General features: G+C 53.7%; 1 protein-coding gene across 2 annotated transcripts in view; it reads right to left on the bottom strand.

Moving 5' to 3' along the window:
* Positions 1–309: 309 nt before the first annotated feature.
* ETS1 (ETS proto-oncogene 1, transcription factor) overlaps positions 310–20339 on the bottom strand; it is an 82755-nt gene continuing 62725 nt past the window's right edge. For both annotated transcript variants that reach the window (XM_059488180.1, XM_059488181.1), the window contains 4 exons: positions 20088–20333; positions 15598–15858; positions 6252–6370; positions 310–4967 (listed from right to left, as the gene is read on the bottom strand). In XM_059488180.1, coding sequence (XP_059344163.1) covers positions 4752–4967; positions 6252–6370; positions 15598–15858; positions 20088–20333 — 842 coding nt within the window. In that variant the 3' untranslated portion in view covers positions 310–4751. The remainder of the gene's footprint in view (positions 4968–6251; positions 6371–15597; positions 15859–20087; positions 20334–20339) is intronic.

Here is a 20339-nt window from a genome sequence, read left to right as displayed (position 1 = left end):
TGAGGAAAATTCCCCTCTCAAAGCTCATTTGGACTGGTGAACCACAGATACCCCACAGTCCCAGTGAGGGCTTAGGATCAAAGAGGGTTTGGGAAGCCTGGGATGTGGATCCATGATCCCAAAGTGAGAGGGAGCGTGGGGAGCATCACCCCACCACGATGTCAGCCAGGCCCTTCTTTCCCATAAAACCCCAACTTCAATAATGGGGAAAACAGAGAAATTGCTGGATTTTCTACATTTTTTGTTTTCCCACTTTCTGCCCCAAATCTAAAGAGGAAAGGCAAGGAATAATCACACAGACACCTAGGGTTAGGAATTATTCTTCTTTTAATTTCACATGGTTTAAAATACGATATGAAATAAGGCTACAGTATATAAAAACCTCTCCAGCAAAATGATGTGCCAGCATCAGCAATTAAAACAAAACCAATCCCCTCCTTCTCTAGGAATTCAATGGAGGAGGGATTTTATTTTTTTTTTTTTTGAATCCTTTAAAAAAACCAAACAGGACCAGACACAACACACAGACACACACACACATCGCTACATCTCTAAGCTACCTCAGCTCAGGTTTTTTAAAAAAGCACCTGCTTTTTCCTTGTTTTTTTTATTTTTTTTTTAATCTCGCTTTTAAACTTTTTTTTCCCACTTTTAAAAAATATAAATTATATGAAAATACACGTTGGAAAATAGTCAAACAGCACAATATAACAATCTCTTTTTTTTTTTTTTAACTTCTTCCAAGTTTATCAGCTTAAAAAAATGTGTAAAACCAAAAGAAAACAAAAAAGACTTCCTTATTTTTGGATTTTTTTGTTGGTTTTTTTTTTTTTTCACTGAGGCAGTTAATTCCTGGAGATATTCCATTATAACATATATGTATACATAGATTTATCCTTTATTTAAACCTCTTTGGAATGTAGACAACAGCTCCTGGGTGTTACACAGACCCTACCAGGGAGCAGAGCACACCAAGGCATCCCAGCTTTCACAAGGACCCAGCAATTGAATCCTAAAACCTTGGAGAAAACCCCTCCAAAAACTCAAAACTCAGAAAGTGGAGATGTTTCCTGCAGCACCTGGATTTACTGCTGCTTTCTGGGACCATTTTTTGGAGGAGGTGTTGCTTTGGGAAGACAGGAGAAAGTGAAATTTTACATTACTCTTTATTTGTTGCCCTGTTCTGTTAATTCTCCCCCTGAAGGATCCCATCTGGATGGGCATGGTGGGAGTGTGGGAATGGCATGGATCTCCACTTGGACACACCCCAGAGTCCAAGGGTTACCACATGGAGATGGAGAGGGACTGGCAGCAGGAAAGTGCTTGTGGGTTTTGTCATTATTGGGGTGGGATTATCATTATTGGGTGGTTTTATCATTATTGGGGTTTTTGCCATTATTTTTGAGTTCTCAAATATCAGCTGTCAAGGCCCCCAAAGTTGTTTGCAAGGCTCAGGCTCTGCCAGAGGGGCCAAGGCAATACCAACCCACATGGAAACAGCAGAGAATGAGCAGGACACAGAAAATATCCCAAAATCTCACCCAAAGCACCTGAGACATTCCAAACCAAGACAAAATGACCCCGTTTCCAACAGTGTCTGCAAGGGGGAAATCCACTCCTGTGTGGAGGAAAAGCACAGGGGGAGTCCCAGCCCTGGCAGATCTCCATCATCCCTCTCAGATCCATCCTTCTGGGCCAGCAGATGGGAATTAACCAAATTTTCACGGACTTGAAGGAGTTCAGAGGGTTTGGGTTGAGCTTGTCCTGCTCAGCACAGCCCTCACCAAAGGCCAGCAGTGAAAACCAGAAGGAAAAAGGAACCAAAGCAAAAGAAACAAAAGAGAAATCTGCACATTTCCAGTGTATAAACAGCACCCATCTCTGGGATGGCCTCTAGAACAGGAATAAAGCAAAGGAAAATAGGAAATGATGGAGCTGATGTGTCTGGGACTGTTCACAGGCTGTGAGCTGGGAGGGCAAAGGACTGGAGAAATGATGGGGAAACTCCAGCCAGAGGCTTCTTCCAAAAATCCAGAGGTGCTTCCCCTGGCTCACCCTTCCCTACCTTTGACCACCTCCCCAAAATCACTGGGAACACCCAGGCCCAGCTTGGAAACATCTAAATAAGCACAGTGGGGGAGGGATTTAGCCTGGCAGGGGTGTGGGGCTGTAGCCAAACCTGCAATTCCTCCTCTTGGAGGGAAATTTTATCCCATTCCTTTTCTTTTTCAGCTGGAGCATCCAAGCAAAGCAGGAGGGATGTCCTGGGGCATGGCCCATGCCAGGGGCAGGAGCTGGGATGTCTGGGAGTCCCTTTCTAAGGCTGCAAGGGGCGTTGAAGTGACCCATGATGGGTCAGCTCAGGGCACTTTGCAGCAGCCCTGAACATCCCAAGCCCCTCTGGTTGCTGCTGGGATGCTCTTTGCCAGCTCCTCCCTGTGCCCTCACAGCTCTCCTGCTCCCTGTCCAGCTGCCCAGCTGTGGCTCAGGCTGGACCTGTCCCACAGCCTCACCTCTGGGGTCTCATCCGTGATATTCCACTGTTCCTTTCCTCCCTCCAGCTTGGCCAGGCTGCCTCCATCCTCCTCCTCCTCCTCCCTGCCTGCCCAAGGAGATGAGCCCGAGTTCCATTCTCAGTGGGCAGAGTCCCTTTCCTCCTTCGGGGCTCCCTTCACCTTCCTCCATCCCCTCTTCCCTCCTTTCCCTCCATCCCATCAGTCCTTCAGACAACCCACAGCACCTGAGTGTGACACCCTCCCTTCCTGGGCCCCCTCTGCTTCCACCCCCTGGCAGGAGCTCCCTCCTGGCCTCCCCATTTCCCTCCAACTCCACCTTTTGTGAGGACACAGCAATTCTGGGGCTGATTTTCCCTAAAATGCTCAGTTTTAGGATACAGAGGTGCTGGGTCCCCCCTGCTCCAGAGGCCAAGGAGAGCCCAGCACCTCTGGGCATCACTTTGGGGTTGGGCTCCCCTCCAGCTCTGCCCCTGTGAGGGGGAGGTTGTGCTTGTGCCTGAATATTCTGGGTATTTTACACAGATTCCTGTCCTGCCACCCTATCCTTTAGGATCAGGCAGGAATCCCTCCTCAGCAGCTATGGAAAGGCTCTGACCCCGACTCCCAGAGCTGTCCCAGTGCCTCTGGAATGAGCTCTGTGCCCCAAGACACTCAGAGAAGGGATTTTGGTAAAGTCCAAAATGCTGCCTTTAAATGCAAACACCAGGGGGATGAAAGATTCCCTTGGGAGGCCAAATCTGCAGGGATCTGGCTTTGGGATTGTACTGGGATATGGAAACAGCCTCTGACCCTCCAGGTCCCACCATTGCCCTCAGGGTGGTGGGACCTTGTCCTCAGCCTGCCCAGAGCATCCCAGGGAGCACAGGGAGCAGCAGGAGTGACCCCTCCAGAGAGAACCAGCTGCAGGAAGGGTCTGGGGGCCAGAGGGAGCAGCTGCCCTGGCCTGGTCCCACAGCCACCCCTGGTGACACCAGTGCCACTGAGCCAGTGCTCCGTGCCACCCTCACCCTGACAGCCCAGGAGCCACAACGAGCCCATTTGCAGGGACAATTTCCTTTCTGCTGTGCCCACACATGGCCATAAAGACAGAGCTGCTTGAAACAGGAAGGAAAAAGCATTTCCCCTTGGGTTTTGAACTTTTTCCTGATTTTTCCCCTCAATTAACTTGCATATTTTCCATTTACCACATTGAAAACATGGGAATTTCTCTCCTTTCCCCCTCCCAAAAAAAAAAAATGTCTGTAAGCACCAAAGTGTTCATTTAGCAAAAGAAGTGATTTGGAAAATGCCAAAAGACATTTTCCATGGAAATTCTGAGAGGATTTGTGCAGCCAGACATTAAAAAAAGCAAGGATTTCAACCAGCATTATCAGCACAGCGTGTGGGGCTGGAAACAGGAGTGGCACCCCCAGCCAGCATCAACAGGAGCCACTCTGGAGTTCATTTTCCTTCCCATCCCAGTCCCAGCATTTCAATTTCTCCAGTGGGGTCTACATAAACTAATTCCTCTTTTTCTCTTTTTCATCCCTGGGATAAAACTCTCTGCTGGCAGAACAGAAACAAACACACACAATATTGCAATACTGAGACCATCTTAGAGCTTAAGACTATTTAGAAAAAAAAAAAATACTGGCACAAAATTTAATAAAATAAAACTTTAAAAAAAAATAAAAAAGTCTTGATCCCTCCTAGGAAAAATTCTCTCTTGTAGAAAAGAGGACAATGGACAGAAAGGTGATGGAACAAGAACAACAGTTCTTGGTCTTTTCCTATATTGCCCGTCCCCAAAGCAAGAATATTCACCCATTTTGGTTTTCCAAAAGAAAAAAAGTTTAAAATTCCTCAAATCCTCAGGAATATTGTCATTCCTGACCTGTCAGTTTGTGTATGAGCAACCAAAGGGATCCATTCCATTGCAATTTTTTTCTAAACAGCCAAGGGTGGGGAGGATTGTTGGTTTTTTTAAGTGAGCTACATTTTCCTGGCTTTCTCAAAACTCAGAATTTTCCCCCAGAAAAGCCTGTCTTGAAACTTTCAGGAAATCAACAAAAAGCCCATCCTTCCCTAAAGTTTTCCTCTTCCTCCCCCCTCTCCCCCGACATCCTCAAAGCCTCGAATCTGAGCGGCCCTCGGAAAAAAACGAGCAGAAGAACAGCGAAAATCAATAAAAAACAGAACCGCCAAACAAGTCCCACGGGCCGTCCCTGTGGGGACAGCGCCGTCCCCGTGTCCCTGTCACTCATCAGCGTCGGGTTTGACGTCGAGCATGGCGTGCAGCTCCTCGGGGGTGTAGCCCAGCAGGCTCTGCAGGTCGCACACGAAGCGGTACACGTAGCGCTTCCCCGCCGTCTTGTGGATGATGTTCTTGTCGTAGTAATAGCGCAGCCCGCGGCTCAGCTTCTCGTAGTTCATCTTGGGCTTGTTTTTCCTCTTGCCCCATCGCCGGGCCACCTGCAGGCAGCAGGGATGGGGAGGAAAGGTCAGCCTGGCTGTGGGGATGTTCCCTTCCCAGCAGGAAGGGGGAGGATTTTCACAGAATTCACAGGATTCCTCATCGTTAAGAATTGATGCTTGGGAAAACCAACCTCTGTGCAGTGGCAGAACATGGCAGAGCACCCCACGAGGATTTATCTGGGTAATTTCGTGTGCTACCTCAGATAGATCCTCGTATCCACCTCAGATATCCCAAGTCCTTCACCCCTTTCCCTAGGTTCCTCCTTTGCCTTCTTATAGGGGATAGAACATAAGTAAATAAAGGTAGTATAGAAAGTAATCTTACCCCCTAAAGAGTTGCAGCTGGGTTAATTATTAAGGATTAGGAGCAGGCCTGATGTTAACAGGCCACAGCTGTAGCCAATAAGAAGAGTGTTATAAAAGAATGGATTGGTTGGTTGAGGGGAACTGGAGTCAGTTGGGAACTGTGAGGACAAGGAAGAGTCAGTGCCTAGAGGAGTTGCCTCCAAGAAACATCAAGGAGGTACAAAACTCTGGCAATATGGAACCCTTGCAATGTAAAGACAATATAAACTCTTGCACTGTAATGACAACACCTTCTGCCAGTTCTAAACCAGATGACACCAACACCCAATGGCCCAGTGCCAGTCACTTCTGCACTTAGGCAGGCTCCAGTCACTCATGGAATTATTTAGGTTGGAAAAGGCCTCTAAGATCATGGAGTCCAACTTTTGCCCAGCACTGATCCACCTACCCAAGTGCCACATCCACAGAGCTTTTAAATCCCTCCAGGGTGGGGACCCCATGGGCAGCTATGCAAGGGCTGGACAGCCCTTTCCATGAAGAAATGTTCCCTAATATCCAACCTGAAACCCCCCCCAGTGCAACTTGAGGCCACTTCCTCTTGTTCTGTCACTGGTACTTGGCAGGAGAAACCAACCCCCAGCTTCCAGTCATGGCAAAGGACGAAGGTCCCACCTGCTCCCCAAAGCAGGGGACAGTCACCCTCACCTGTACCCAGCCTATCTGAAGAGCTTTGCCACTGCTCCTCTTCCTAAGGTGTTCCATTTACTTCCCACCAACTTTGGGCACAAACCCCTGCTTCCAAAGGGTGACTGCATCCTAATTTTCAACAAACTTTCAGTTGGACTCTGATTCCTTGGTTCTCCATGACATACCCAAGACCAGAACAAAGTGGCTGCCCAAAGGGAGGAGGAGAGGCTTATCCACCCCAATATTTCTGAGGAATTGGGTTGTGCACTTAATTCCAGGGCACTTTACCTCATCTGGGTCTGAAAGTTTGAATTCCCAGCCATCGCCCGTCCAGCTGATGAAGGATTGACAGGACTTGTCAGTGAGCAGCTCCAGCAGGAATTGCCACAGCTGGATGGGTCCACTGCCTAGAAAGACAAAGGAAACATGGGATATTAATGTCAGGAAAAGCACAGTTTGTTCTATCACAGAGGGGAAAAATTCCCATACAAAAGGTGCTCACTGAGTAAAATAAAGCCTTCTCCTGTCAAAAAGAGCCACCAGCAGCCACAGGGCAGGAGCTGAGCTGAGAGTTAAACCCTGCAGGTAACAGAGCTTCCTATTTGCAGGAAGAGCTGAATATTCATGCCCTGGAATGCTTCACGTGGAGTTACATAAATAGGATTATTTTTCTGGCACACAAACAGGAGGAGTCACTGCCCTGGCACGGCAGCAGCGCCAATCCCTGTGCCAAGGAGCTGCCGGGCACGGCTGAACTCTGGCAGACTCCGCTTCCCGGCCGTGACTCTGTGCTCTCTGCTGCTGATCCAGATAAAGGGACCCAGGTACAGAATTCCTTGGCCTCTTTCCAGGGCGTGTTGCTGCAGGAATGGGCTCTGCAGGCTCGTGGGGAGGGCGGGGGCACACAGAGCTCCCCAGCCCAGGATGTCCTCATTGGCACAGAGAACCCACACGGAACCTCCCTGCGGCTGCTGCTCCCCTGGCCCTGCTGGAGAGGCACGAGGTGATGCAGAGCATCCCATGCATGGGCATTCCACCTCTCCTTCCACACCTGGTCTCCACCTCCCCTCCAATCTCCCCCTTGGGCCATCACCAATTTGTCCCAGCGCCCCCAGTGAGAGCTTGTGGTGAGGTTTCACTGGAGTCAGGGAGAAGTTTTGAAATATTTACCACTCCCTTGGGCTTGTGTCCCAATCCAGGGTAGAGGAGAAGCCCTGGAGCTAAAGTCTCTGTGATGAGCAACCTCCATATGTGGCCACACCCCAAGAATTGCACTTTGCTGTGGGTAAGGTGTTTTGGGGAGACCCTGCCATGTTTTAAACCCAGCTTGGAATAGATAATTAATTATGACAATAATTATAACAAGACAGCCAGAGGAGAGAGGAAATTATTTATCCCACAGGGAGTTGCACAGGCTGGATTAGCTGGGGTAATCCCAGTGCTGACAGCACTGAGCAAAGCTTCAAGCAGGGAAAAAATGAGTTATGGGCTCAGAAAAAGGGATGGAGCCCAGCCTGTTTCCAGGAATGACAATGGATGCTGTCTGAGCTGTGGCTGTGGGATAACCCATGGAGGGAAGGGAGGGCTCCCCTTCCCCACAAAGTTTGAAATTACTCCAAAGCTGCTGGGGAGGAGGAAATGAGGGAGCTGGCTCCAGGACATGGGAATGGCCGTGCCCCATCCAGCCCTTCCCAAATTGTTTCCCTCCTGTTATCCCTGTGGAACCTCTCCAGGGCATTGTCAGCGCCAGCCCTGGGGTTATCACAGCCCGAGGCAGGGCAGGGCAGGGCAGGGCAGGGAGCTCATCCTGCTGGAAAGGAGAAGGGACTCGGTGGGGAAAGGCTCCAGCCTGCTGCTCCCTGGAGCTTGCCAAGGTGTTGACTCCACAGCCACGCTCCCCAGCAGGGATGGAGCTGGATTAACCATGCCAAAATGAGGGAGGAAATGCAGATGACACCTTTGCCTCTCATTGAAAGGGAGGAGTGAAAAGCCTGGCCTGAAGTGCCACCACATCTCCAGGCCTAGTCCTATTTATAGCAGTGAGCTCCAAATGCAGAGAAAACACTGGGAAAAGGCTTTAGTGACTGCCTGAGGTCCTCCACAGGTGAACTCCCAAGGGGATGAGTTCTCTTGGCCCATCTGGCCTCACACCAACTCCCCACACACAGCCAGGAAGCGTCCAACACCCAAACTGAGTTAACAGAGACACAGCCCAAGTGTCCAAGGCCAGGTCCATCCCCTCCCATTGATTTCTCTCCTGCCCAGCTGAACAATAAGGATTTTTAGTTGATTCCTTCCCCAGAATAAGAGGGATGGAAATTTATCACCTGGGTGCCAGGTTCTTGGGTGAGGAACTGCCCTCAAAACACCCCTGGCCCATCCTGGCCCTGCAGGATCTTTGGAGGCTCCAGCCAATGGCCAGTGCCATTCCTGTTTGGCTGCCAGCTGGCAGAAGAGGTGCTGGGAAACCCAGGAATTCCTGCCCTCTCTGCAGCAAGCAAGGTAGGGCTCCTGCCACCGCCCCCAGTGCCACCCTGCTGGGTATTTTGGGATTTCCAAGGAAGTGCTGTCATCCCTGGAACAGGGATTCCCAAGGTCTATTCTGAGCTGCCTGCAGGACACGCGTAAAGCCCCAGATTCCTCTCCTGGACAGGCAATTATGTGAGGAATGTGTTTGTGCCGGGCTCCAGGCATGTCCCAGGCCTGCAAACACCCCCTCCCTGCCCGAGGGGGAGGCAGTGGAGCCTGGCAGATGTGGCACTGCTCGAGATGGCAGCGAGGTGGCAGGAGCCAAACCCAGCACATGCCCAGGCCTGTGCCCCAGTCAGCCCTGGCAGGGAGGAGACAGAGCAGGGAGCAGAGCTGGAGGTCAGGGCATCGCCTGCTGCAGCTGTAATTAGTGCTGGGAGGGGGGCTCCACAAATGAGCCACTCTGCAGCCAGCAGGAGCAGGGAATATCTTCCCATAGGGTCTCAAGGTGGCTCATGCAGCAATGGCACTCCCCTCAATGTCACACGGCAAGCTCCAGGCTTGTCCCTGCACCCAAACCTCCTCATCCACAGGAGCTGGGAGCAGTGCCCATTTTCCATCTCTTGTGCTCCAACCCTTCCCCTCACCCCAGCCAGGGCTGGAAATCCCCATCAGGATGCCAGGTTGGGATCACTCCATGGGATCCCATGGACTGGGATCACTCCACACAACCAGGCTGTCCCAAGGCCAGTGGGTGCCTGTCACCCCAGGATCTGCTGCCTTGGTTATCCCAAAACAACGCCCTGCTCCCACAGTCTGGATTGGGGTGCAGCTCCAAGCATGAGTGGATGGGCACAAGGCAGCTTTTATGGCACTGCTCCCTCCACACACGTCCAGGGGCTTCCCAGAGCAGACCCAGCTCTGGCTGGGGGCTGGGGGCAGCCCCTGCTCCACAAAAGACAAGGGGAGGACTCAGAGGGGTGGGGGTGTCCTCCCACCCCACCACGACCTCCTGCACCCTCGAGGCTGCTAAAAATAGCACCCACAATGGGGGCCCTGTCTGGCCTTGGTGGCACTGAACAGCAGCACTGTCACACCACAGGAATTCTGCGGCATCAGGGGGAAAATATTCCCTGGGCTGGGTGTCAGTGGGACTGTGGGAACTGGGAAACGCTGCCCGAGTGGGGCTTCCTCAGCACCAGGCCCTGGGGGTGTCCCAGAGCCAAGGCTTTGGTGCCACACCATCCCTGAGCCACCCTCCATGGCAAGACAGGTCCCCACCTCCTTCCCAGCCACGGGGACACCAGACTGTCCCAGGTGGGGCCGTTCCAGTGGCACACTGATGGTGGCACCGCCCGGCTGGGGCAGACAGGGAGGGCACAACCCCAGCCCTGCCATCTCTCTCGGCACGGTTTTACACACCCACCCCTCCCAACGGCCTCTGTTTTGTTTCCCTTGGTTCAAACAAGACAAGAAGACAAAAAAAACCCACCTACCAACCCCCAGCGAGGCACCTTTGCCTGGCGCTCTGCGGTTTGTGGTTCCAGCCCCACAAAACAAGCAGCCCTGGCAACGGCTCCAAAACAGCCCCTGCCCCATCACCTGCCAGCCTGCCCACCCCCTGGATGGCACCATGGTCCCCAAATACCCCAGAAAGCTGGTCCCTATCACTCCCTTGTCAGAGCAGCTCCCACAGCTCCTGCCCAGGCTGGTGCAGGCAGCAGTCACTGCACTGGTGGAGCTTGGATGGAGCATCTCCAAAGAACAGCTGTGAAAAAGCAGGAGAGGACCCAGGAAGCCCTTCCTCCTTCCTTAGGGAGCAGCATGGCCATGACTGCAGGCAGGAGAGCAGCCAGGGCTGTCCAGGCCAGAGCTGCTCCCCTGTGCAGCCCCTCTGCTCTCAGAATGGGGCGTTGAGAGGACTGATCTCATAGAATGTCACGAGTGGGAAGAGACCACACAGATCAACCCCAGCTCCTGGCCCTGCATGGGACAGCCCCAAGAGTCCCACCCTGTCCCTGAACTCAAGGCTGACTCCAGGGGCACCTGGCAGAGCTCCAGGGGCTTTGTGAGCTCCACATGCCCCTGACAGTGTCCTGGGCACTGGGTGTCTGCAGGAGACCCAGGCAGAGCTGCTGCCCCCAGCACCCCTGAGCTGTGCCACGCTTGGGCAGCAGCGCGTGGGGCTGGGTCTGCTCTCATTTGCATGGCTGGCAGCTGGGGCAGGAGCCACTGAACCGCCCTGGTGCCACCCTGCAGTCCCCACCCTGGGGAGGCCACAAGGGCACAGAGCCCATCGGGCCCTGCCTGAGGCAGGAGGGGACAGGAGTGCTGGGTGGTCACCCTGAGGGCACCTGTGAGGGCAGGACATGAAGGACATGAACCAAGAGGAGCAGGACATGAAGGACAAGAGCCAGGAGGAGCAGGACATGAAGGACAGGAGGCAGGAGGAGCAGGACATGAAGGACAGGAGGCAGGAGGAGCAGGACATGAAGGACAAGAGCCAGGAGGAGCAGGACATGAAGGACAGGAGGCAGGAGGAGCAGGACATGAAGGACAGGAGGCAGGAGGGGCAGGACATGAAGGACAGGAGCCAGGAGGAGCAGGGTGACCCCATCCCCTGCACCCCAGCAGGGCCAGAGGAGCTGTTGTGCTGCTGGGCACAGGAGGGGGTGCCTGCATTCCCGAGCCCCTGTGCCCTGCTGTGCCCACATGGACTCTGTGCCCCAGCAGGGCGGGCAGGGAAGGAGCTGGAGCCCAGGAGTGCTGCAGCACAGGCTGCGGAAGGGGAGGCAGGGACAGGCAGGGCACTGGAGTGAGGCAGGAGAGGGGACAGGGAGGCAGCTGCTGGTAGAGCATTGGGTGCTGTGGTCACAGCACAGGGGGGATCTCGCCTGTGGAGGCTGCAGAGCAGCAGCACAGCACAGGGGAGGGGCAGAAGCACCTGAGCTGGCCTGGAAGGGACCCACTTTCCTGGCACCACCTCGGCTTTCTTGCAAAACAGCAGCTGTGCTCTCAGTGCTGGCACAGATAACATCGCTCACCAACAAGCCGGGGAGGCTCAGGCCCTGCTCACAGCAGCTCACACTCTGCAGGGCTGGGGCACAGCTGGGCACAGCCCTGTGGGTGCTGCCAGCCAGGCTCAGCAAGGCCTGGCCTGGGCAGGTCCAGCTGTCCAGCTCAGCAGAGAGCTGGGCTGGGACAACATCTGCGAGGGAGGCAGCTCCTGCAGGGCTCCTCAATTCCCACTGCCCAGCAGGACCACAGGGATGCTCTGAGAGGGACACTCAGGGCATGGGTGACAGCAGCTGGAGGGGCATTAACTCTTGGAGTGCTGGGACTGGCTTTAAAGGATCAGCCCCTCCCTGACCAGCCCAGAGCAGAGGACAGGAGCAGCAGCCATACAACCCCAGCCTGCATCTGTGGGTTCAGGGCTTGCTGTGCACTCAGCTCAGCTCGCCCATCCCTCTCCCCTCCCCTCTGGAACACGAGGGATGGCCCTGCTGGGTGCTCAGTGATGTGGAGCAGCAGTTCTGGGCCGCGGCCGCACTGACACCGTGCATGGAAAGCCCCGGGTGTCAGTCCTGCCCACCACAGAGCAAACAAACCCCTCAGCTTGGCTGCCAAACCACACAGCTGCTCGAGGGAACCCAAACCCAGCTCAGTGCTGAATGGCCACAGTGAAGCAGCAAGGTCTGAGCCTCCTGTGGCCCTGCAGGGAGCAGCAGCACGGGCTGCAAACACCAGCCCAGGGCACAAAGACGCAGCTGAGCTTATCCACCTGGTGCAGGGCTCCTGCAGGATGCTGGTGGCCATGGGAATCACCAGAGGCTGCAGGATCCAGCTGTGGCACAGCCCCAGGCATGTGGAGGCAGAGCTGAGCTCACTTTTGCCCAGCTGGGCTCAGACACTGATCTCTGCCCACTCACACCAAACTTGGCTCTGCTGCTGAACCACAGAACTCAGACTGAGCTCAGCTGAGCCAGAGTGAGGTTTAGCAGTGAACACATCCCAGGCCACCCCTTGCCTGGATTTCATTGTTGCACTCTGTGTCATGGCAAAGAAAATAAAATCTGGCTTAATGTAGAATCTCAGAATCAGAGAACCTCCTGAGCTGGGAGAGACCACCAGCACCATCCAGTCCACCCCTGTCCCTGCCCAGACCCCAAACAATCCCACCCTGTCCATCCCTGGCAGCGCTGCCCAAACCCTCCTGGAGCTCTGGCAGCCTCGGGGCCGTGCCCATCCCTGGGCAGCCTGGGCAGTGCCAGCACCCTCTGGGGGCAGAACCTTTCCCTGATCTCAGCCTGCCCTGCCCTGGTCCAGCCCCAGCTGTGCCCTCAGGTAAAATCCAAGCTGTCCAAGCTCCAAACCCAGGTGTCCAGGGCTGGCCCTCCCTGCAGCAATGGAAACTGAAGTTCACCAACTCCTGAGCAATTACATTTCTCCTCCGAAAAAAAGATAAGAAAATTGCATCAACCTCTCCATGAGCAACCATGGCAACTTGTTAAAATAGGTCAAGATGTGGGGGCAGATAAGGCAGCTCTGAAAGGCCGCTCAGAGCTGGGTGAAGAACACATCAAACGCAACAGAGCTTCCGTCAAAATGCACCTTCTCACCCCACAGGCGCCTCTGGGGCAGATAGCATCAGAGATCTGCTGGGGCCACCTCCCTGGGCACACAGAAACAGCCTGCCAACACAGCCTGAACAAGTGTTGGGTCCTTAAAGCCAGGACAGAGAGCTCTGGGGATGAGGGATGTGATGTGCTCCTCATCCTGCAGGGCCAGCACGAGCAGGGGGCTGGGGCTGTAGCTGGGGCAGGGGCTGGGTGTGTCCCCAGGGGGAAATGGAACCCCAGGGTCTCAGTGTTGGGGCTCCTGGGCTGGCAGAGCCCTGCTCTGCTCTTTGGGAGGTTCCACCTCCTCAGCAGACTCTGAGTTCCTCTGCTCTGGCTGCCAGACAGCACTTCCTCCCCTGAGTAAAGTAAGAGTAAAGCATAGCAATGCACAAAGAGACCTGAGCCCTGCCTCAGTCACCACCCTGAGCTCTGCCCAAGTCCCCACTCAGCTCCTCCTAAATCCCCACTCTGAGCCCTGCCTGAGTCCCCACTCTGAGCCCTGCTCAAATCCCCACCCTGAGCTCTGCCTCAGTCCCAACTATGAGCTCTCCCTGAGTCCCCACTCTGGGCTCAGCTGGCCCAGGCCAGACCTCCAGCCCCTCTCAGGGCAGCCTGAGCAGGGTTTTCCTCACTGACAGACCCAGAGAGTGGGGAGTGCCCATTTCTCCTTCAGTTTGAAACCCAGCATGTTGTACCCGCTCTCCCCAGGCTCTGCTCTCACAGTGACCCAGCTGTGGCTCCCTTTGCTTGGAAAACCCAGAGCTGAAGGTCTGGGAGCTTTAAAATGGCTCAGAGGGCATCTCTGGAGTCACTGCCTGCCAGGATCACCCATCCAGGGCCCTTTCCCAATGGCAAAAGCTGGCTCTGCTGGCCTGAGCCCTGCCTGAATATTGCTCAGCAGCCTTTGGAGCAGGCAAACAGCTCCAGCTCGAGCATTTCCCAGTGATTCCAGATTTTCCTCCCCACATTTAAAGCCTGTCAAGTGAAGCAATGCAAAAATAAATAAAGAAATCAGGCCTTCCCACTTATTGATTCTACCAAAGTGCCTGGGCCAAGGGATTCTCTTCCCAGCTCCAAGAGGGGTTGGAAATGAGGTGAGGGAAAATGCTACACAGAGGAAAGTGTTTGGAATTGTGCTCTGGCATTGCATGAACCCAAGTCTCCCCTTCCTGAAGGCACAGCTCCAAGGACAGCCTTTGGGGTGCTAAAATTCCTTGGAAAAACACAGGGCCCAGCCACTGACTTCAGCTCCTCGCCTCTCTCCAGGGGTGGCTCTTCTGCACTCTGTTCCATGAGCAACAGCAAACGTGGAGGGAAATATCCAGCTTGGAAAAGAATGTTCCTGATTTTGCCAGCACCTCAGTGCCTCGGTTTCCCCAGCTGTTCAAACTCATCCCCAAAGCACCTCCAGGTGCCACAGGGAAAGGCATTGCCAGGAGAAAATAGGAGTAAAAATAGGAATGAAAAGAGCAATTTGTGCTCAGTGGTCTCTTTTCTCAGGATCATGGATTTCCATGGCACAGCAGAGAACGAGCCCCAGGGCACAGTTCCTGCTCTCCCTCCCCATCCCATTCAGGAATGCAGAACACTCTCATATTTGGTAGAGTCTCATTCAGCAGGCAGGGCTGAGCTCTCTTTCTAACTAAAGCTATAGCAACAAACCACTTCCTTTTTTACACTCCTAAAATGATCTGCCCACCTTTCCTCCCCTGCAGCTCTCCCACCCCCAGGCTCGGTGTCAGCCCCGCGCGTGGGAGGCACGCGGGGACAGCCGCACCCAGGAGCTGCTCTGAACCTGGCCACGATCTTTATCACCACCAACTCTTTCCACCAGCTGCTCCCAGCTGGGCCAGGACACATCTGAAGGTGCAGAGCCAGGGGAACTGGCAGGAGGCTGCCCCAGAGCTTTCCTCAGAGCACAGGGAAAAGCCATGGGACACAAGGGCTGGAAAGGATGAGCTCAGCTTTAGCTGGAAGTCCCATCCCACCAAGTTCCTCTCCTTGGAGATGCCAGATTGCTGAAGGGCTGTCATAAAGAGCCAGAGTTTCCATGGCCTATCACCTTCTCATCTCTCCCAGCCCAGGGAATGGAAAATGTTTGGGATGGCTCTGGCAGTGCCCCATCCCTGCCTCACACCAAGGTACAGCAGAGCCTCTGTGCCAGAGGGAGAGGAACCATCCCCACACACAGAGCAGTGCTGGAGCTGCAGCTGAGCCTGCTCCTGCCCCAGGGGGAAAGCACACCCAAGAGCCCACCAGTCACCAGCACAGGGCTGCAGGCTCTGTTCAGGGACCAAACCAGCCCCAGCTCCTCCACAGCCAGCCAGGGGCAAAGGGAGAACAGGGCATTGAGTGCCCTGTGCCCAGCCAGGTGCCACATCCCCCATGAGCTGTGGGATGGATGGGAAAGAGATGCAGACACCCCAAAACCCTCCCTGCACCAGCCACCCCGAGCTGGGGCAGCCCAGAGTGCCCCAAGACCGTGCCCCTGGGCACAGGGAGGTGCTGCCCCAGGGGCTGGGGGCACACGGGGGTCCCTGCCCTACCTGTGTAGCCAGCCAGGGCAGCAGCAGGGATGACAGGCTTGTCCTTGTTCATGTCGGCCCGGTCCCGCACATAGTCCTTGAAGGTGCCCTTGGGCTTGTGGCTGGGCAGGGTGGCAGGGTAGTCCTCAGAGTCGAAGCTGTCGTAGGAGGGGACGCGCTGCAGGCTCTGGAAGGAGGACTGGCTGCTCCAGGACTGCGTCAGGCGGTCACAGCTGTCGTAGCTCTCTATGCTCTCGAAGGAGTCCTGGCCCCCCAGCTTACCTGGGGGAGGCACAGCAGGTGAGACAGGCCTGGCCAGTATAGGGTACCTCACCTGGCAGCACAGAGTGCTTCACCTGGCCAGTATAGGGTACCTCACCTGGCCAGCACAGAGTGCTTCACCTGGTCAGTATAGGGTACCTCACCTGGCAGCACAGAGTGCTTCACCTGGCCAGTATAGGGTGCTTCACCTGGCCAGTATAGGGTACCTCACCTGGCAGCACAGAGTGCTTCACCTGGCCAGCACAGAGTGCTTCACCTGGCCAGTATAGGGCCAGTATAGGGTACCTCACCTGGCCAGCACAGAGTGCTTCATCTGTGCACTATGCAGGCACAGAGCAACTGATGCTGTTCCTTTCCATCCCTTCTCCAAAGTGAGCACAGCCCAGAGCTGCAATATTTTCACCTTTGCCATCCAGAGCAGGGCTGAGCCCTGGAAAACTTCAGGCAGAGAGAGACAGGGGAAAACCCAAATCTGGCCTCTCTACCCAAGACTGGGTCCTGGGGCTGGCTGGAAATGGTCCCTCACTTCCAAAATTTCCCTCACTCCAATTTCAGAGATAAAATTCACTTTAGATACTCAAGGCTGAGCTCAGGAGCCTAAACATGGGCACTCCAGGGCCTCTTCATTCAGAGGGTGCTGAGGCCCTGGCACAGGGTGCCCAGAGCAGCTGTGGCTGCCCCTGGATCCCTGGCAGTGCCCAAGGCCAGGGACAGGGCTGGGAGCAGTCTGGGACAGTGGAAGGTGTCCCTGCCATGGCAGGGGTAGAACCAACTTTAAGGTCCCTCCCAAGTCAAACCTTTCCATGATTCTCTGATTTCTGTGATTCTTTTGCTGCTGAGGGATATTGGAGGTCTCCAATAAATCCCCACATCTGCCAGCCCAATTCAAACACTGCTCAGGCACACCCAGCTTCTGGAATTTGGATGTTTCTCCCCAGATTACACAGCAGCCTTTTGCTGCCATCTGTTCCAGCCAGCCCCAAATCCCCAGCCAGCAGCAGGTTTGCTGCAGGAGCAGAGCCAATGGCTGAGAGCTCCAACAGCTTTTTCCAGCTCTGGTAAGGTGAGCACAGCTGGTTTGTGTCAAAGTCGCTCTCTGGGGTATTTTTAGTCAAAGCCAGAACATGAGAGGCCAGATCCTCAGCAGTGCTGATTTACACCCCCCAGAGCCAGCCCTGTACTGAAACAGAGCTGAAAAAGGCCCCAAAGAACAAACTGAAATTGCAGCCTCTGATCTCCCCACTCTACTGATTGCTCAACATCTTCCCTGACAAGCTAACAGGATCATTCAAGTTCACTAATTTCCCAAACCCAGCTAAAAACAGCTGCTGGGATTGTGCAAGAGCTCCTGGAGAAATTTCCACTGGCAGAGCTACCCACAGCCTGGGCCCAGAGAGCAAATCCCAGCGGACAGGGAACGTGGAAGGGCGCTGGCACATGCCCCCAAATATTTGTTGTGTTGTAGTTTGAAGAGCACTTGCTGTGAAAAGACTCAACTACTGCAGGGCCTGCCCTGATTGCTGGCCTGGAGTCACTGGGAACTGGGATCCATTGGCTTCACTCTGCTGGGACAGCCCTGTTCCAAACTCTTTTCTATTTGCTTTTTGTTTTTTGAGGATTTTCACGCTTCAATCCTTCTCTGAATCCTGCTAAGGAGAACACAACGCTGCTCTGTGTGTGTACATTAATTGCCATAACCAATTCCCTGAGCAGTCCTGCAGCACAGGCTCATTTAGAAAAGGAACTAAAACCTGACAGAGATGTGATTTGTGTCAATCCATTGAAAATTCACCTAAATTCCACCTAGCTGGAACAATCACGCCCTGCACTTACTCAGGACCAGCTTAAATGAGTTTGGCAGCTCCACTTCTCAACCAGCCGCCCTCACTGACAGAGCAGAGAGAAACAACCCCCATGGGACCCCAAAACTTCCTCCTAAAGGCCCCACAGAAGGCCTGGAAAAGGCCCCACAGTGTCTGGAAAACCTTCACCCTGAGGTGATGCTGAAGGGCTTGACTTTGTGTCAGACTAACCTTGTAAGACAGTGCAGGGTAAAGAGGGACATAAATATAAATTAACTGGGCTCTGCTTTATATTAAGGCTTTCCCCCAGCCCTGGGAGTATTTGTGTCCCCCAAAGGCCCTTCCATGGCTGAAATGCAGCACTGGTGTGAGCACAGCCTCTTGCAACCACTGTTCAAGTCTTTGCTAACAGCAGCAGCCAGGGCTCTCTGTTCCCTCCCCCAAAACCATTTTTAGGTTTGAGAACAGCTCGAGGTTCAGTTGCAAAAGCCTTCCTGAACCATTGCACTGTGAGAATGATGAAATCACCTGTGTGAAAGAAAAGGTCAAGAAAAGGCAAAGACATTGCTGAAATTCAGGCAGAAAAACAACTCCGAAAAGAGAAGTTTCCCCAAAATTAAAACCCTGCTGCCCTTCTGGCTCGAGTCACCTCTCTCAGAAGGAGAGGCACAAATAACAAGTTCCCTGTAATTGGCTCTTCCAGCCTGGAAAAGAGTGAGGAACTTCAAATGAGCTGCACGTGCCTGGAAAGCAGCTCTGGCCTTGCTGGGAGGGCAGCTCATCCTCAGCTCTCTGGATAAAGGGGTTTAACTGCTGCACATCAAACCTGGCTCACAGCACCACGTCCCTCTAATGAGTTCTGGGGCTGAGGACACCTGGATTCCATTTTAGGGGATGGCAGGCAGGTCACAGCTCTTCCCTGTGCCCCAGGTTCCCTACCTGGAATCTGGAGATAATGATCCCACTTGTGAGGGGCTTTGAGCTCCATGGATTCAGCTTTTTGCTTTGAAGGAGGCAGAGCCCCATCCCCAGCCTGGCATCACTGATGTGATCACAAAGCAATCAGACACGTGGGCCCCACATGTTCCCAGCCTCACAGCATTAACTGGGAGGGAGTTTGGGCTCAGATCCTCCAAAGCGTTCAGGTGTTCAAATCCCACCACCTCAAACAGCAATCACGTCCCTGTAACTCTTTGGGGGGCAGCATTTGGGGGTCCTTGGCTCTGCTGCTGCCCCAGCCCCTGACACCTGCACCTCCTAACCAAGCTCAGGAATTGGCTGCAGCAGAGTATTTCAAACAAGCAGCCATCAAATCCTGGACATAATGGACAAAGAGTTTGGATCACAGAGTGCAAAACCTTCAGAGCCTTCAACAGCAATCCCCACTTGTAAAGAATTTGTGGGGCTTTGCCTGGGCTCCTAAAAATGGGATTTCTACCAGCACCCAGCAGTTTGTCCTCCCTGATAACATGAAAGCTCAGTTCTATTTCTCTCAGTTTGGACATCCAAAGCAGAGCACCAGAAACGTGCCCTTTCTGCAGAGGATGTAAAACAGGCAGCAGAGGAGAGGAAAGAAAGACCTTCCTCGAGGTTTCCCTGGGGAGGGAGAAGGGCAGGGAGGGCTCAGAGCCACCAGGGAAGCCAGCAGTGCTGGAGAGGGCTGTGTCAGCACTGCTCAGCTCCCTCGGTGCTCCCAGGGCCATTCCCTGGGGAGGGAGGTGAGAACAGCAGGAACCCAAGCCAGCCCCTGTCACACAATCCCCTTTTCTAGAACTTTCATTGTTCTATTGCTCCAAAGTATCTAGTCTTATTTACAATCTATCCTTTAAAACTCTTTTTCTAGCTCCATTTTATAGGAGTGTGCCCTTTGTTGACAGAGTGACAAAACCATCCTTTGTCCCCTCCAAAAGGAAAGAAGCCCAGAAGTTTCTCTCCTGGATTAGGTGAGGCCATGGGGACTTCACCTCAAACTCAAGGATGGCCAATTGGACAGGAGCCAAAAAGTTCTTCCTGGGCAATTAACTAGAAAAAGGAGTGAACAAAGAAACTAATGGCTTTTGGGAGGTGTTTTACCAGGAGCAAGAACATCTAGCACCTGACTTGGTTTTCCTCTGTTTGTTATTTTGCCTTTTATTAAACCTTTTTGTTTCCAACACCACAACAGAAGCCATCCTGCTGATTTTTATGCCTCCAAAGGTAGCTGAGCTATCTTGGGTGTGATATAGACCTCTAAGAACTTATTAGACCTGGCTCAAAGAAGTTACTACATCACAGTTTCTCTCTCAACAATATCAGTCCTGTTCCACAGCATTTTTAACTCAGCATTTCTCATCTCCCGGTTTCCCTACAAACACATCCTGTGTAAACCTTCTGTAAAGCCCTGAAAACCCTCTCCAAGTTGATTTCCCAGTTTGATCCCAGCCTTACCTCGGCTGGCACGGCCCATGCACATGTTGTCTGGGGTCACCACCTCCTGCTTGATGGAGAAGAAGTCGTTGTGCAGCGGGTCCTGGGCGGGCTCGCGCAGCAGCACCGAGGGGTACTCGCTCTCGTACTTGAGGGACAGCAGCTCCTCCGAGCTGATGGGGTGCAGGGTCTGGTAGGACTCGGTGATGAAGCTGGGCTCTGAGAACTCAGAGGGGGGCACGCACTGCGCGTGCTCGATGCCATAACCTGGGG

Source organism: Ammospiza nelsoni, chromosome 24 (genome assembly GCF_027579445.1).
Source record: "Ammospiza nelsoni isolate bAmmNel1 chromosome 24, bAmmNel1.pri, whole genome shotgun sequence".
Classification (NCBI taxonomy): Eukaryota; Metazoa; Chordata; class Aves; order Passeriformes; family Passerellidae; genus Ammospiza; species Ammospiza nelsoni.
This window is presented reverse-complemented; position numbering and strand designations above follow the sequence as displayed.